Source organism: Micromys minutus, assembly GCF_963924665.1.
Source record: "Micromys minutus genome assembly, chromosome: 8".
Lineage (NCBI taxonomy): Eukaryota > Metazoa > Chordata > Mammalia > Rodentia > Muridae > Micromys > Micromys minutus.
The window spans coordinates 22,916,318-22,932,777 of record NC_137977.1 but is presented as its reverse complement, the minus strand read 5'-3'; the positions used below and the strand labels follow the sequence as shown (position 1 = coordinate 22,932,777).

At 40.7% G+C, this 16,460-nt stretch overlaps 1 protein-coding gene across 2 annotated transcripts in view; it reads left to right on the top strand.

Annotated features, from left to right (window-relative positions):
• SIL1 (SIL1 nucleotide exchange factor) overlaps window positions 1–16,460 on the top strand; it is a 223,726-nt gene that overhangs the window by 61,666 nt on the left and 145,600 nt on the right. For both annotated transcript variants that reach the window (XM_080920461.1, XM_080920460.1), the window contains one exon: window positions 1,857–1,970. In XM_080920461.1, the coding sequence (XP_080776587.1) occupies window positions 1,866–1,970 (105 nt within the window). In that variant the 5' untranslated portion in view covers window positions 1,857–1,865. The remainder of the gene's footprint in view (window positions 1–1,856; window positions 1,971–16,460) is intronic.

The following is a 16,460-nucleotide window of genomic DNA, read 5'->3' as shown; positions in this document are numbered from 1 at the left end:
AGCAAATTGGAACAGGGTGGAGTGTGGTGGAGCATAGCAGGGGTAGGAGAAATGTAAACAGCATAGTCTTCGGATATATAGAAATACTCCGTAACTGATTTAGTCGCACTACTGCAACTGACTGGAAGGAGCAGCTCCAGGCTGATGTTCCATGTGAAGTGTCTTCCGAGAATCTGGATTAACACATTCTGAATCCTTCTGAGTTTCATGTCACTCTGACTTAGTGTTGTTTCTCTTCCTGCCTCTCCTAGATTGTGTGCTAGTTTGGGTAAAGTTATCTTGATGTCCAACTTGTATTACAAATTTTATTACTACTCTACAAACAGATTCTCTATTAAACATAATTCCCCACTCTCCCTTTCCTTCACCCGCTTGAAGACAGATGCTCCTTCCTTTCTTTATGATTTCTATATACTTCATATGGTGGAATCACATGATATATGTCCTCTTGTATGTGGCTTATTTCATTTGATGTAATGTTTTTGGGGTTTTGTGTTTCAGTATGTACCCAGTTCTTTGTTATATGACAGAGTAATAGTCCTTTGTGTGTGTGTGTAGTAGATTTTAAACTTTGTATGTGTTTGTATGTTTGACAAGATCTTACATATACAGTCTGGTTTTGAACTCACTGTATAATTAAGACTAGTTTGATGTCATGATCCTTCTGATTGTATCTCTCAACTGCTGGGGTTTACAGGTGTGCAGCACTGCCTGGCTAAATCTGTTTATCTGTTGATGAACTCTTACTTGGGTTAGCTGTACTTTTGGAGAATTGTGAATAGTGTCTCTGAATGCAGATGCACAAGTAGCTGCTTGAATTCCTGCTTTGTTGTGTATTTATGGCTATATAGACATTTTTTAAATGATTTGTTTATTTTATGTGAGTACACTGTCACTGTTTTTAGACACACCAGAAGAAGGCATCTGATCCCATTACAGATGGTTGTAAGCCACAATTGGTTGCTGGGAATTGAACTCAGGACCTCTGGAAGAGCAGTCAGTGCTCTAACCACTGAGTCATCTCTCCAGCCCTTTTGTTGATTTTTTAAAAGACATGATCTCACTGTGTAGACCAGGATGACATTAAATTCTTGATCCTTTTACCTAGCTTAAATGCAGAATTTTTGTTTGTTCGTTATTTGTTTTGTTTTAGGTTTATTTTATTTTAACCACATGTACTAATGTGTAAGTGTGTGTGTTGGTGCTGCAGAGGCCAGAAGATGGTATTGGATTCCCTGGAGGTGGAATTAAAGGTGACTGTTAGCCACCTGACCTAGGTGATGGCAACTGCAAAAAACACCATAAAATTTGATTGCAATTACCTTGAATTTGTATGTGTTTTGGTTAGGATTGCCATCTTGACAGTATTGTCTCTAATCCATGAATATAGGACATCTTTCTGTCCTTATGTTTAATTATGCTATGATTTGGTTGGTTATTTATAAAGCAGTGCAGAAGATTTTGTGGCTTGGGAATGTTGAGCTTTGCTACAGGATGCTGACACTGTCTGTTATCAGCCATGATAACGGGTATGGTTAAAAGAGGATGCGACAGATACTGATATAGGCATGGTCCTGTATCTGTTCACTTGGAGCTCGGGTGGATAATTTCTTTCTTTTTCCATCATAGCTAGTAGCACTGTCTGTAAGCCCAGGTACCATCAGTGGGAACTGAGGGCCAGGGCTGTTGTGCACACATATTGCTAATCAGAACGAAACTGAGAGCTGGGAGCTGCAGAGATTTAGTAGCAGCAGTAAGAAGGCCAGCCACACTTCTGACCAGGGGCTGTTATGGGAATCATAATGGAGGGAAGGAACCAGGCCCTGACCTTCTGTTTTCTGTGTTTGTACCCTCAGGTTCTGGTTATGGCTCCTCAGCACCTGCCTTCAACTAGGATGGCCCCTCGAGGAATGCTGCTGGGGCTGCTGGTGACTTCCTGTTTAACTTTGTGCCTCAGTTGTCAGAACTCAGTAAGTGTCTTCCTGTAGATTAGAGCAGGCAGGAGCAGGCCTGAGACAGGCAGGCCCCTTGTCCCCAAGACTACTGTGCGATGGGCTAGGTTTAGAGTTTTCTGTTTTATGGAAACACTTTTCTCATTTTTGGTTCCTTTAATCCCTGTTTCAAGGTCATGGCAGTTTCTCTTTGAAGGGAGGGACAATGGGGATAACACCGATGATAATAAAGTAATAATAAGCTTCCATTTTCCAAGCACTGAATGGAATGTTTTATATGTATTCTTTTTAAAAATAATTTATTTTATGTGCATTGGTGTTTAGTCTGCATATACGTCTGTGTGAGGGTGTCCTGTCTTGGAGCTACAGACAGTTGTGAGCTGCCATGTGGGTGCTCTATCAGCCAGTGCTCTCAGCTGAGCTGTCTCCTCACCCTCGTGTGTGTTCTTACCTAATCATTCCAGCAACCCTATAAAGTAGGCAACTATAATAATTCTCATTCTGTAAAGGACGAGACTTAAATGTTTTTGTCTGAATCACATAAGCTGTGTGAAGAAGAGCTGGAAGAGGTCAGTATTACCCTGACAACTAGATGGCAGGTGGAGGCTCCTTCCTCTCCCTTGTCCTTGTGCTTTCTCTTTCGTCCAGATATTACTTCTCCTTTCCTTGTCCTTCCTGGGCCTGTCTTGGTTAACATAGCCCTCATTGTTCAGAGCTGCAGTGTTTGCCAGGTAGAGAGAGATTGCCAAAAGAAGCCTGGCCCTTTCCCCTGGGTTGTGTCCCGGCAATGGACTGCCCTTGACTGGCTCCCTGTATCTCCCCTTCCCCACAGTTTTACCTTCCCCTCCACCTTTCCCAACCTCCCAGGGCTCTTACTAAATGTTGGGTAAAGCTTTGGAACTAGAGGCCCTTGAAGTGCAAATGACAATTGAGATGAATTCAGTAACAACCCAGCTCAGCTAAGGTTCACCTCTGGCTCCTGGCAAGCTTCCACCTTCTCTTGTGAAGTGGTTTGTTTCCCCACCCCACCCCCTCTGTGGAGTGGAGAATGTGCAGATAGGAGTCACGAATCCTTTTGAGCTTTTGATGTTCTCTGACTTAAGATCCTGTTGGTCCTGTTCTGCATCCCACCCCTCCACATGCCCTTTTTTTCTTTTTCTTTCTTTCTTTCTTCCTTCTTCTTCTTCTTTTTTTTTGGGGGGGGGGGTTTAGGACTAGTTACAACATGATGTCTCTGACATAGCTTAGCAATTTAAAGTTACCCAGAAAGACACCCAAGAATCTTGAGGGATCAGAAATGTGTCCCCTTCTCAACTTAGAGCTCAGGAGGATCCCTGTGTTCCCTGTTGAGAGCTAAAGCAGATGCACAATTAACAAAGCATGCTGATGAATTTACTTAAGGACTGTGTGTTAGCAAGTCCCTTTTGGATAATAGTCTAACCAAATAAATGAGCTTTCAGAACCATAATTATTCTGGCCCATTTATATTAGCTCTATTGAGTCTAGTCTCAGAAAAATGTTAATACTGACTCTCATCAAGAGAAGCTGCTTTTATCCTCATCTGTTCCTAAGCTGTGTCTGTTTGTCATAATTTCTCATCATGTGCTAAGACCAGTAGGAGTTAAATCATCTTCTCTCTCATAAAAGTGCTGCCCCGATGACATTTAAAATCCAGATTACACAGCCAGTCACCTTGCTGGTGTACTAAATGGAGCCAATGCTTATGACCCTGTCTTCAGAGTCCAGAGTCCAAGCACTGTTCTTGCTGACCTGGGATTGTCCTGCTTGAAGGCATTAATGTTGGTTGATTCCTACCCACATTAGGACATCTATGTGTATCTGTGTGATCTGGGGATGACTTTTCTACCTGAGGGAATATTTAATATTCGATGTCACCTTGACAGGCTTGAGGGTTGCCCAGGCATGTCTGAAGGAGTTTCTAGATGGGTTAATCGAGGTGGGAAGACCCACTCTAGCTGCTGGAGATACCTTTCTGTGAGCTGGGATCCTGGACTACATTGAGAAGTCAAGCTGGACCAATATTCATACCTCTCTGCATCCTGACTGAGGATGGAGGGAATGTACTGATCTTAGGCTATTACTATATGCCTTTCCTCATGATGAACACCCCTCTCTTTTAATGTGCATTACATGTTTATCTATGTGAGGGTATCAGATCCACTAGAACTTGAGTTACAGACACTTGTGAGCTGGTTCTCTGGAAGAGCAGTCATTGTGCTCAGCCACTGAGCCATCTATCCAGCCCCTACTGTATCCCTTTTTAAGACACTAGCCAAAATAATCCTTCCTTCCTAAAGTGGCTTTTATCAAGCATTTTGTTACAGCCACCAGAAGTGTTAAAATGGATCCCAAATCTTAAGAGGAGTATAAGGCTGAAGGACTGTGGCTGTGAGGTAGGTTCCTGTCTTCTAACATGCTGTGAGTGGGTGGGGAGGCTGAGGAGCTTAGTGAGAGGAACACAGCCCTTATGTTCTCTTTAGTTACCATATCTGAGGTTTGTTTCCTCATCTGGTTGCTGTCTCCTTTTCAAATTTTTATTGAGATTAAATATGATTATATAGATAAACACCAGCACTGGCACTAGTACAATATGGCAAATAAATGCCAGGTGTTATTTTTAGAATGGGAGTGTTGATTCCAGTGGTTAATTTTTCTAAGGGGGTTGTAATGTTACCCTAGAAGTCTATGTCACAGTGTTGTTGATACAAAACCCCACAGTTCTCATCTTAAAGGGAGTAAGAGATAGTTTACTTGGGAGCCATTTTGAGTGACCATGACCTGGGAACACAGATTTTGCTTATCCAAAATATCCCATGTTTCTACATGGCAGCAGTTTCATAAATTTTACAGGTCATACATCAAGGCAAGTTTAAGACACATTGGTGGGTCTATCAGAGATAATGTTACACTGAGATGGGTGAAGCTTTCTCAAGATGCTATCTGAGGACACTACCAAGAGTAGAAGTCTGTTGTCAATAGATTCTAAAAGGTTTTTATCTATTGTCACAGGATACTCTAATACAGTGTGGGGGTGGGGAGTTGGGGGGAGGTGGGGAGGCAACGTGGCTGGTCTGGAGGGCTAGAACTTAGCCCAAGAGAAGGCAATTAGGCTCTGGACCTGTGATTAGTCAATCATTTTCTGCAGACACAGATTCCTCCTGGGAATTTTTGTTCACAGCCAGATGGATCTTCTTTTCAGAACTTTCCATTCACAGTGTCTACCATCTATGATTAGGATTTAGTAATTCTCTTTGATCTTAAAGGTTTGATTTAGCTTTCAAAACTACTCATCTACAAGCACCAGGAAGTGCATATAGTTTGTTAATCTGTTAGTCAGCTAACACCTCTGTTGGGAGTTCTTGCTGGTCAGGTGAGAGGACATTGATATTTGGAATGATGTGATAAGGAGGAGAGAATATTATATTGTAGCATGGAAAGGAGCCATGAGAATCCAGCTGCAAGTGTTGGAACGGGAGATTTACTTTAGAGTTGACCAAGAGCAACCTGCCTCTCTCATCCCTTAGTTTCTCTGTTAGTCAGGACAGGATTTTGCTCACCCCTGGGTCCCTGGAACTGTGGTTTTCTCACCTAGCCAGTGAGCATCTGCTTGGAAAGAGGGATGTGCTGACATACATCAAAGTGATTTCGTTGTCCCAGCTTTACTTTCTCAGCATTCAGGATACCACAATTAACTAAGATATTTAACTAAGAAGTAGAAAAATGAGTCTGATTTTACACATGGGTTTTGGAGTCATGCTGTCCAGAATTTAAATCCTTGTTTTTCTGAACAGTGTGATTGTGAATAGGCCTTATCCTTTACCTCATCTGTACAGAGGGTAGTCTGTCCTTCACAAGTGTGGCTCTGATGAATTGAATTGTGGGTTTTTTTTTTTTTTTTTTTTTTCTTTTCTGTAATAGCCATCTTAACTCAGTGGAATGATAACTTACTGTTGTCTTTATTTGTAGTTTGCTAATAGTGCTGCCTTAGGCATCTTATGGAAGAGTCTGCGGGAAGCTTTCACTTCCAGAGAGTTAGAGTCCATGACCATCATGGCAGGAAGCATGGCCGCGTGTAGGCAGGTGCTAGAACAGTAGCTGATAACTTATATGTTGATCTACAAGCATGAGAGACAGAGTCAGAGACAGACAGAAGATGACAGACTGACAGAGAGAGACAGAGAGTCACTGTGCTGTGAAGCAATATTATCTTATTAAAGAAAATATTTAATTGGGAGCTTACTTACAGTTTGAGAGTCAGTCTGTTATGGTAGAGTATGGTGGCACACATAGTGCTGGAACAGTAGCTGAGAGCTCCTGGTGAAAAAGCAGAGGGAGATAACAGAGAGACATGGGGCCTTGAAGTTTCAAAAGCACACTCCCAGTGACACAGTCCTCTAACCAGGTCAAACCTACTCTAACAAAGCCACAGCTCCTTAGCCTGATGACTAATCATTCAACTATATGACCTGGGGGCGGGTATTAGTCAATCCTCCCAGAGACTGGGAATGGATTGAGAAAACTTAAAGTCCGCTCTCACCTCAATGACACACCCCCTCCAACAAGACCACATTCCCTAATGCTTCCCAAGCAGTTCCACCAACTGGGACCAAACATTCAAACATAACCTGTGGACTTCCATTCTTAGCAGCACAATGATACCAGATATTTTTCACATACTTGTTAGCTGTGTCTAAACTATCTATCCAGGGCTTTGTGCACAGCAGGTAGGTACCCTGTTACTGAGCAGTGCTGGAGATGAAATTAAGGATCCTCAGATATGCTAGCTAAGCATTCCACTATGGAGCTACAACCCAGACTCATTTATCCACTGAATTTTTTCATGTTAGTTTATCTGGTCTCCTTACATATTCTGGTTAGTAATCCCTTGGTGGCTAAGAATCTTGCAAATGTTTTTCTCTAGTTCTCTAATTTCCTTTTTATTATTGTATTTATAATGTTGTCTGTGGGGACACATCTATAGAGAGTGTGTATATTCAGAGTCCAACTTAGTTGATCCTTTATGTGGGTGCTAGGAGGGTGGCACAAGTACTTTAACAACTGGGCTATCTTTATGGCTTCATTTGTCCCATTCTTGAAATTATCTGTTTTTAGGTTACACTATGTAGAAAATATAATACCAATGTTTGAGTTTTGTGTTAGGGGGTTGTGTAAAATAAAAAAGCCCTTTGCTTAGTCCAATTCCACATGTACTATGACTATGGTTATAGTTTATTTTTCTCTCCCTCTCTCTTCCCCCTCCTTTTTTCTTTTCTTTTTAAATGAGGTCTCTTATATCCTGGCTGTTTTTCAACTCCTTATGTAGCCAAGGATGATCTTGAACTTCTGATCTTCCTGCTTTTATTATACTAATGCTGGGATTACAGGTGTGTGCTACCATGTCCAGTTTATGTGGTGATAGGGAACCTGGGTCACCATACATTTTGACGGGCACTGTGCCAGCAAAGATGTATCCCAGCAGCCCTCACCAGCTTATTCTTTTTGTTTAGGATTGTGTTCATGGGGTGTTTGTGTTTCCACATGATTTTGTTGTTGTTGTTGTTTGTTTTTCTTCTTTTGGAGACCGAGTTACTCTGTGTGGCTCTGGTTATCCTGGAGCTTACTTTGTAGGACAGGCTGGCATTGAACTCACAGAGATTCTGGCTGCTTCTACTTTTTAAATACTGGGATTAAAATCATATGCCACCTTAGCTGACTGAGTTCTAACCAAAGTTTTGCAATTAATTTCTCCCTATTTGTCTGTTTATTTTGAGTGTATATATGTGTTGGATACATGTGTATTTCATGACTCATGGAGGCCAGGAAAACTCTCAGGGGTCAGTTCTCTCCACCATGTGAGTCCTGGGGATTGAGTTAATGCTGTAAGGCGTGATGGTAAGCATACTTACCTGCTGAGCTATCTAGCCAGCACAAATTTTAGCAGTTCTTTTAAAAACTAGATCTGTAAAATTACATCAACTCTGTGCATCACTTTTGGTAGTATGGACATTTTGCCATTGATAAGTCTTACTTATGAATGTCAGATGACTTTTCATTTTCCTGGGAGGGGAGATTCAGTTTCTTTTATTGGTGTTTTATAACTTTCAACTGTAGAAACCTTTCACTTCCTTGGCTAAATTCCCCCTGTTCACGCTGTGTGCGTGTGCATGGTGTGGGGCTGTTAGGCTAAGTTTTCTTATATAGAAAATCACGTCATTTACAAACAGGTGATTAGACCTTTGCTGTTGTTGTTGTTGTTTGATGTCCTTTATTTCTTTCCTTGTTCCAGATTTGTGAGTAAACAATTTCATTTTTCTGCTGCAGCATGCTATTAACTTTGGATTCACTGTGTCTGTTCCTTCTAGGTTCTAATTGTTTAAAAATTTTTTTGTGTTGAGATCTTATGTGGTTTTTGTTCTCAGTTTTGTTGATGTGATTAATTATGTTTATTTGTATATATGTGTTGATCTGTGCTTGCACCTGTGGAATAAATGTCATTTCTCTTTATCCATCATGGAATCTGAGGATCTAACTCAGATCATCAGCCTTGTGGGCAAGTGTTTTTACTCACTGAGCAATAGCAATAGCCCTGTAGTGTTTATGTTTTTAATTGTTATTGTTTTTTGTTTTTTGATATATTGTTGGGTTTGATTTGCCATAATTTTGTTAAGAATCTTCACATTATGCCACCACATATATTGGTATACTAGTTTCTTTGGATTGTTTTGTTTTTTATCTAGTTTTAATATTTAAAACAACACTGGCCTAATAGAATGAGTTTGGGAGGGTCCTGAAGCAGACAAGTCTTTGGAATAGTTTGATGACCCATTTTAGTTTGTTGAAGGTTTTGTAACCTACACTATGGAGGCTTTTGATTTTATGTGAAAACATAACCTTTATCTCCAGAAATAATTGTCCTCTCTAAGGCTTACTGCCTCCATCTACAAACTAGGCCTAGTTCTAGAAGCTTCTAGCCTCCATACAATCAATTTTTTGTAAAATATTTTTAGCCTCTGAAAATATTTTACTGTTGAATAAACTCACCCTTCTTTTGTTCTTTCTGAGCCCTAGCTGACTGGTTCAACTCAGGTGTTTTGGCTTAAACTCCTTTGCCAGCTGACTGACTCAATCTGGCTTCTCTCTCTGCCTCCTGAATTGCTCTACTTAGCCTCAAACTCTGACAATCTGTTCTAATCTTCTGGCACCTTCTCATTCTCTGGCTCATTTGTCTTGACCTGTGTCTAGCTTGTTCTCTTTCAATTTGTCTCTGTAAAACTTTGTGCTCTGTGGGTGAAACTGCTTCCTTTCTTTTTTTTTTTTTTTCCTCTTCCTCCTCTGTGCTGCTCTCTCTTAAGTAGCTTCCCTTTCTTCTCCTTGTTAGAATTAGATATGTTCTATTCTGACAAATCTTCCTCTGATTCATCACTTTGTCTGTTACCCAAAACTAGACATTGTTTTCAACATGGCTGCTTTCTTCTACAAACTAATTTTACCTTCATAGTTTTGGATTAAAGCTGTGTGCTAAGGACATGTCTGTATTCCAGCTAGAGGGATTAAAAGTATATGCTAAGGACTGAGCCACACCACAACTAGAAACATATTGTTTTCTTTTGATTTTTAATTAAATTACAATCTCAGGTTTACAATGTAGTCAAATATCCTGCAATACCTATGCTGTCTTTGATGGAAGAGCTTTTTAGTACTGATTCAGTCTTTTTTTTTTTTTTTTTTTTTTTGGTCTGTTCAAGCTTTTTATGTCATGTTCAGCTTCATAAGTTGTGTGTCTAGAAATCAATCTATTTCTTGAAGATTTTACAATTTTTAGTATTTAGTTGTATATAATAGTATTGTTTCTTATATTTCTGCAGTATTTGTTATAATATCTCCCTTCTTAATCTCTCATTTTATTTGTTTCTTTTATCTTTTATCACTAATCATGTTTGCTGTGCCCAAATTACCTGATAGAGAAAAGAAGGAAATTATGGTTTGAATGATGACTCCAGGGGCTTTGGATCCATTTTTACAGGGATGGGTGGCCTCATGGAATGACTGACTGTCTGTGGGGATGTGTGGAGTGACTCTGGGGACAGGAACATGAAGTGGAAGCTGGTGACATTGTGGAGGACAGGAAATAGAAAGAGAGGCATGGCAATCAGAGTCTATGGTCTTCAGAAGCCTTTTTCTTTTCTTTAAGATTTATCTATTTATTATATATAAGTACACTGTATCTGTTTTCAGACACACCAGAAGAAGGTATCAGATCTCATTACAGATGGTTGTGAGCCACCATGTGGTTGAGGGGATTTGAACTCAGGACCTCTGGAAGAGCAGTCAGTGCTCTTAACCACTGAGCCATCTCTCCAGCCCAGAGGCCTTTTCTAGTGACTTGTTTGTTTTAGTAGAACCTTATCTCATAAATGTCCCTGCACCTTTAATATAGTACAGAGAAATAGGAAGCAGATGCTTGAACCCAAGAGTTTAATGAGGAAACTGAAGATCAAGCCATAACATTTGTGATTGAATATCCTAGTTAACATTCTGTTAGTTTTGTTTATCTTCAAGACCACTAGCTCAGAGCTGGGCATAGTGGCATGCACTGTAATCTCAGTACCTGGGCGGCAGAGGTGTTCAAATCTAGTCTTGGGTACTTACTGAGTTCACTACCAACTTGGGCTATATGGGATCATATATAAAATCAACCAATAGACAAACCAACTGCAACTCTTTATGGATATTTGGTTTTTATTTAGTCTGCTGCTCTGGTCTAGGTGTTTTTTTGTTGTTGTTGTTTTGTTTTTTTGTTTTTTTTGTTTGTTTTTTTTAAATCCCTGCTCTGGTATAGTTTTGTTTTTCCTTACCTTCTACCACCTATGGGTTTGACTAGTTCTTGAATTATACGACCACATTGTTTAAAGTCTTTTTTTAAGGTTGCTATAAACCCCTCTTTTAGTATCACAAAGGTTTTGATATGATTTAATTTTAATTTGTTTCAAGAAGTTTTGTTGTTTATTTAGTTCTTTGAGGTAGGTTCTGGAGCAGCCTTGAGATCATCGTGGTAGAGGAAGATCCTGATGTGCTGATCCTCCTGACTGACTTCTAAGTGCTGGTTTTCAGGTGTTTATTGTTACATTTGGTTCAAGAAAATTTGATTTAGAAAAATCATCATTGACCTGCTGTTTATTTAAAATAATATTAATTTTCTCCCATGTATTTGTTTAAGTTTTTCTAAATTTTATCATATTTATTGTATGTATGTGTGTGTGTTCTCGTGCCTGCATGCACACGCATGTGCGTGAGTGCAAATGCTCAGCATGGTATGAGTCTACAGTGACTTGTGGGAGTCAGATCTTTCTTTCCACCATGTGAGTTCCAAGGCTTGAATATAAAGTAGCCAGGCTTGGTGACAAGTGCCTTTGCCTGCTGAGATATCTTGGTGGCCCCTTTTATATAATTTCTAAAGTCTTTCTATAGATTTTTTTGTTTTACTCAATTGTGAACAGAAAAAAATACAGGTCTTTTCAGGTTGTAGTTCTTATAATCTTTTTTAAAAAGACTTGCCATCTAACATATAATCTATCCAGAATAAAATTCTATGTTCTGAGAAGAAAAGTGTATATACTGAAACTGTTAGATGAAGTGTCCTGTAATTATCTGTTAAATTGGCCTATAGTATAATTCAACTCCAGTATTTTTTCATTGATTGCCTATTATCTCTCCTTTGATGAAAATGGGTGTTAAGGTCCCCATGATTATGTATGAGAACCTGCTTTGTACAACTGAGTATTCTAGTATTGGATCTATATACATTTATAATGTTATTTTATATTGCTGAATTGGTTCATTTACTATTATATGATGGCCTTATTTGTGTTTGAAAGTGTTTGCTTTGTTTTATCTAATATCTGTGCAGCTACTCTTGCTCCTTTTTTCCCTGCTTGCATGATATTTTTCCTCCATCTCTTCACTTTCAGTCTATGTCCATTTTACTGGTGGAATGAGTTTCTTGTAGGCAGCAGTCCCATTATTAATTCCATTCAACCTGTGGTATATTTTAACTGAGGAATTTAATCCAACAGGATAGGTTGCATTGGCTTTGGTTTAGAACATGTAGTTTCTTTGGCTATAATCCATGTAAATGATGCCTATGGCATGCTCATAGCCTCAGCGGCAGGGGTTGTTGGATTGCACCTAAGTTCTCTTAGGTGGATTTGCTAGCACTCTGGGTGTTGTGTATTTGATTGTGCATGCGGGGTACCTATTAGTTTCCACAGGTCATATGAGAGTTTGGCTACTCGAGAGAGCCTGCACATCTAAAGCATCGCAGCAGGGCCATGGTTCCTGTCTGAGTACTCTGCAGGGGCCGGGTTGCACTAGTGGGCCCAGAGGGGTGTTTGTACATGACCAAAGGTTGTATTGCTGGCAGTGTTTCAAAGGACCATCTGCCTAAGGTCGGTTCTATGTGCTTCTCGGGGCCTCCAGTAGGCAGAGAAAGTGGGGCTTAGTGGGCCATCCTAGTAGAAACATGGAAGACTTTGTTGCAGACCTAGCCCAAGAGGTTTCAGTGGAGGAGAATTTCAGTATGTGGCCAAGAGACTGTTTTTCTGGTATTTTGGTGAAGAATGTGGCTACTTTTTTGCCATTGTCTGAAGAGTCTGCCTGAGGCTAAGGTGAGGAGATTTAAATTAATTGCTTTGAAAAAGGAAGTCTCAAAGCAGCCTGGTATAAATTCTGTTGTGTGGTTACTAAAGTTTACTCTTATAAAGAGCATTTTAATGAAAAGGAACAAGCCGAGAAATAAAAAATATAAAATATGTGGTTCAAGTATTAACAGGACACCAGGAAATAGAATGGAACTGAATCCTATGTTTTAGGAGTTAACAGATTAAAGGAGGGGAATTTGGGGGCAAGATTTTACCCAGCTAAATTTAGGTCCAGGCATGGTGGTACTCATGTTTAATGCCAGGAGACAGAGCGGTGCAGATCTCTAAATTCAAGGTCAATCTACAGAGCAAGTTCCAGGACAGCCAAACATAGGCAGTAAGAGAGTTGGAAAACAGAAAGCTGGTGATAGTGTAATAGAACAAGGGGGCCGTGTTCCAGCCCCAGCAAGCAGCAGAGCTCAGCAACTTCAGCCATGTGGTTCTGGCGTTAGAGTCCAGAATAGAAGGGACTACTGGGATAATTGATGCTGGTTAACTGGAACTAAGGAGTTAGTAGTGATTAAGAAAAGACCAGCATCACTGAGGTGAAATCTGGGAAGTGTTTTCTGAGAGCACAAAGAAGCTGTGTTCCAGAGGTAGCCAAGGTTGTACCTCATGTTGCAGCTGTTCTTAGTAACATGAAGAGTCACCCAGGTGGTACTGGTTTTGAAATTATGAAGGGGTCATGGAAAGCAGCTGAGTCTTGGCACTGTGGAAGGCAAGGGAAGGACATTGATTGGTGAAGGTACAACTTCAGTTGTAGTTGATGGCCCAGGACTGAAGTGGCTGTGCAAAGAAGTTTAGGCTTGGCACCATGAGAAGAACCTATGAGAGACTACTGAAGCCTAGTTGCAGCAGAAAACCCCACTCAATGTATTGGAGATGCCAGTACCATGGGATGAACACCAAAAACAGCAGCAGTGGAGTGGAATCAACCAGAGCCTAAAATGCTACAGAGGGCAGAGCTGGAGAAGTGACGCCAGCCCTTTGGAGGAACCCAGAAGATCATGTGTAGATCCCAGACAGTGGAAAAATCACTTAGGGTGATTGAAGGCTTATAAAGTTAGGGGGATGAGGATAGGGACTTCCAGAATAGGCAAAGGTCACCAGCTGGGGGCTTAGGGTTCCTTGCATATCTCATTAGCATGGGAAAGCATTTCAGGAATCTCAGGTACTGACTGAACAGGTTTTGTCAGAAGAAAGGAAATTGATCTTATAAACCAATTGAGGCTATGTGCCATTTTGCAGGTAAAGACAGTGTGGGAGTTTAGAAAACCCCAGACAAGGTCAGAGAAGGAGAAACTCTGAACAAGGGAGTTCCCCATTATGTGCTCAGTCCCAAAAGGCTATCCAATCAATGGTAGACTTTGACCTTAATTAGCAGTTTTTCCACCTTGAAGGTGGGAGGCTTGCACCTCACAGGTCCAGCGCTTCTAGTTGCGTTTCTGGCTTACTTCACTCATCTTCACCCATTTATGCCTAGCTCCTGGAGGCATTTGATGTACATAGCTCTGAGGAAATGTTTATTAATATTGTTCTAATCCTGTGGTCTAGCACTTTTGTCCAGGGGCTGGCTAACATGGCTTGGTCCTAGTGTATATAGGTCCTGGATAATACGTTATCCGATAAAGTAGTTTTTATTCTGAAATATAATACTGCTACCTGTCTGCAGACGCAGGGATTAGGGATTGTCTAAAGCCCCAAAGTCATACCTGCCTCTGAAGTATCATTTATTCATTCATTCATTCATTTATTCATTCAGACATTCATTCAGACATTCAGACATTCACTCACTCACTCACACATTCACTCAGCTGTTATGGACTAAGTCTTGTGTGCTAGGTGTTGGACATACAGTTATAAAGGATGGTCCCAGTGCCTGCCTCAGGAGACTTGGTAGTTGGAAGTCCTGAATGGCCACATCTTCCTGATAAGTTCTCTAATGTAATGTAGCACAAATACATCTGCTATTCTGTTCTTAATTTATATTCTTTCTCTCTCTTCTTTGATCTCTTATTTCTCCTTCTTTATCCCTTTTTCTTTTTACCATTCTTCTTTTCCCATTGGAAGGGTCTTATATAGTTTAGACTGGCCTTGCACTTGCTTATATAACTGAGGCTAGACTTTAACTCTCCTGACCTTCTTGTTGTCACTTCAATTCTCAAGTGATATGTTTACAGATGTGCACTGTGGGTCACACCCATCAGCTCTCAAGTGCTATGTTTACAGATGTTTACTGTGAGTCACACCTACCAGCTTTCAAGTGCTGTCTTTACAGATGTGCACTGTGGATCACCACTGTGGATCACATGCAGTCTATTTTTAAAAAAAACACATTATTTTTTTAATTTTATGCACATGAATGCTTTGCCTGCATGTATGTCTATGCACAATGTGTGTGCAGTGCCCATGGAAGCCAGAAGCAGGCTCTGAATCTCCTGAGACTGGGGTTGTGAGGTTCCATGCGGGTGCTGGGAATTGAACCAAGGTTTTTCTGGGAGAGTAGCTAGTGCTTTTCACCACTGAGCCATCTCCCAGCCAATCTCCCTGCCATTTGTATTTTTGTACAGACTTAAAATTGAAAGCTAAGAGGGATTTGAGCTAGGCTGAACTCCTGGGGCACAGAGTTACCTCCCCTCAACTGTTCTGAGTGAAACTGTACTGTGTAGTTACTCTAAGTTGTCATAGCACAGACTTCTCTGATCTAGAAGCTTAGATTGCTTTTATAAGTAAGGTGGTTGTGGTGGTGATGGTGGTGTTGGTGGTGTTGGTGGTGGTGTTTGGTGGTGTTGGTGGTCTTGGTGTTTGGTGGTGTTGGTGGTCTTGGTGTTTGGTGTTGTTGTTGTTGGTGGTGTTTGGTGGTGTTGGTGGTGGTGTTTGGTGGTGTTGGTTTGGTGGTGGTGGTATTGGTGGTGGTGATGATGATAGGTACCATGTTCTCAGAGCTAGTGGCTTACAATATATGAACTAAAGACCTATCCTTCAAAAGTTAAATAACTTGCTCAAAATCACACAGAAAAGTGGAAATTTGAACTTGTGTTGTATGACAGAGAGCTCTGGTTCTTTACCACTATGCCATCATCACTGTTCTCTTTAATTCATGAAATGATTTAAGAGCAGTCTTTTGCCTAAGGTATTTTCCTTTCTGGCCCTTAACAAGGTAACAAGATGTGCAATTCTGCCATCTAAGTTTCATGCTTTTATTTCTTGTTAAATGTGAAAATTCTTGGAGAGGCTCTATATTGTCATCAGCAACACCTTAGCACCTTAACCCTTCCTCTGACAGCTAATTAAAGATTAAGGGACCCAGGCAGGTGAGAGTTCCTTTCTAGTGCTGGGATACTACTCAAGGAAGTACTTGCATGTAATAACACCCAGGCAGGGTTAGAAATGTTGAGAAATCAAAATGAGGTTTATATAAAGCACTCAGCACAGATGTGGCCCAAAAGAAGACTCTAAGAAATCCACTATTAGGGTGAGAGTTGGGAAGTGATGAAGAGTAATGAAAGGGAATGGGTGGGCCGGGGACACCTCCCTGTATGTCTGAGCTAGTGTGGCTTCTCCTGCTCTCCCTAAGGCAACTTCCCCAGGCTCTTACACACATAAAATAAAAATAAACATTAAACTACAGGAAGACCAGGAAGAAACAATGTACAACACTTGGTGTTCATGTTCCCAGCCTCCTAAGCTCAGAGTGCTTCATGGGCTCCGTCCTCCTGTCTTTGATGTCTGTGGTATAGGGAGAAGCAGGTTCAGCAAGCAGTTTCCAACTGGGATATGTTCTTGCCTT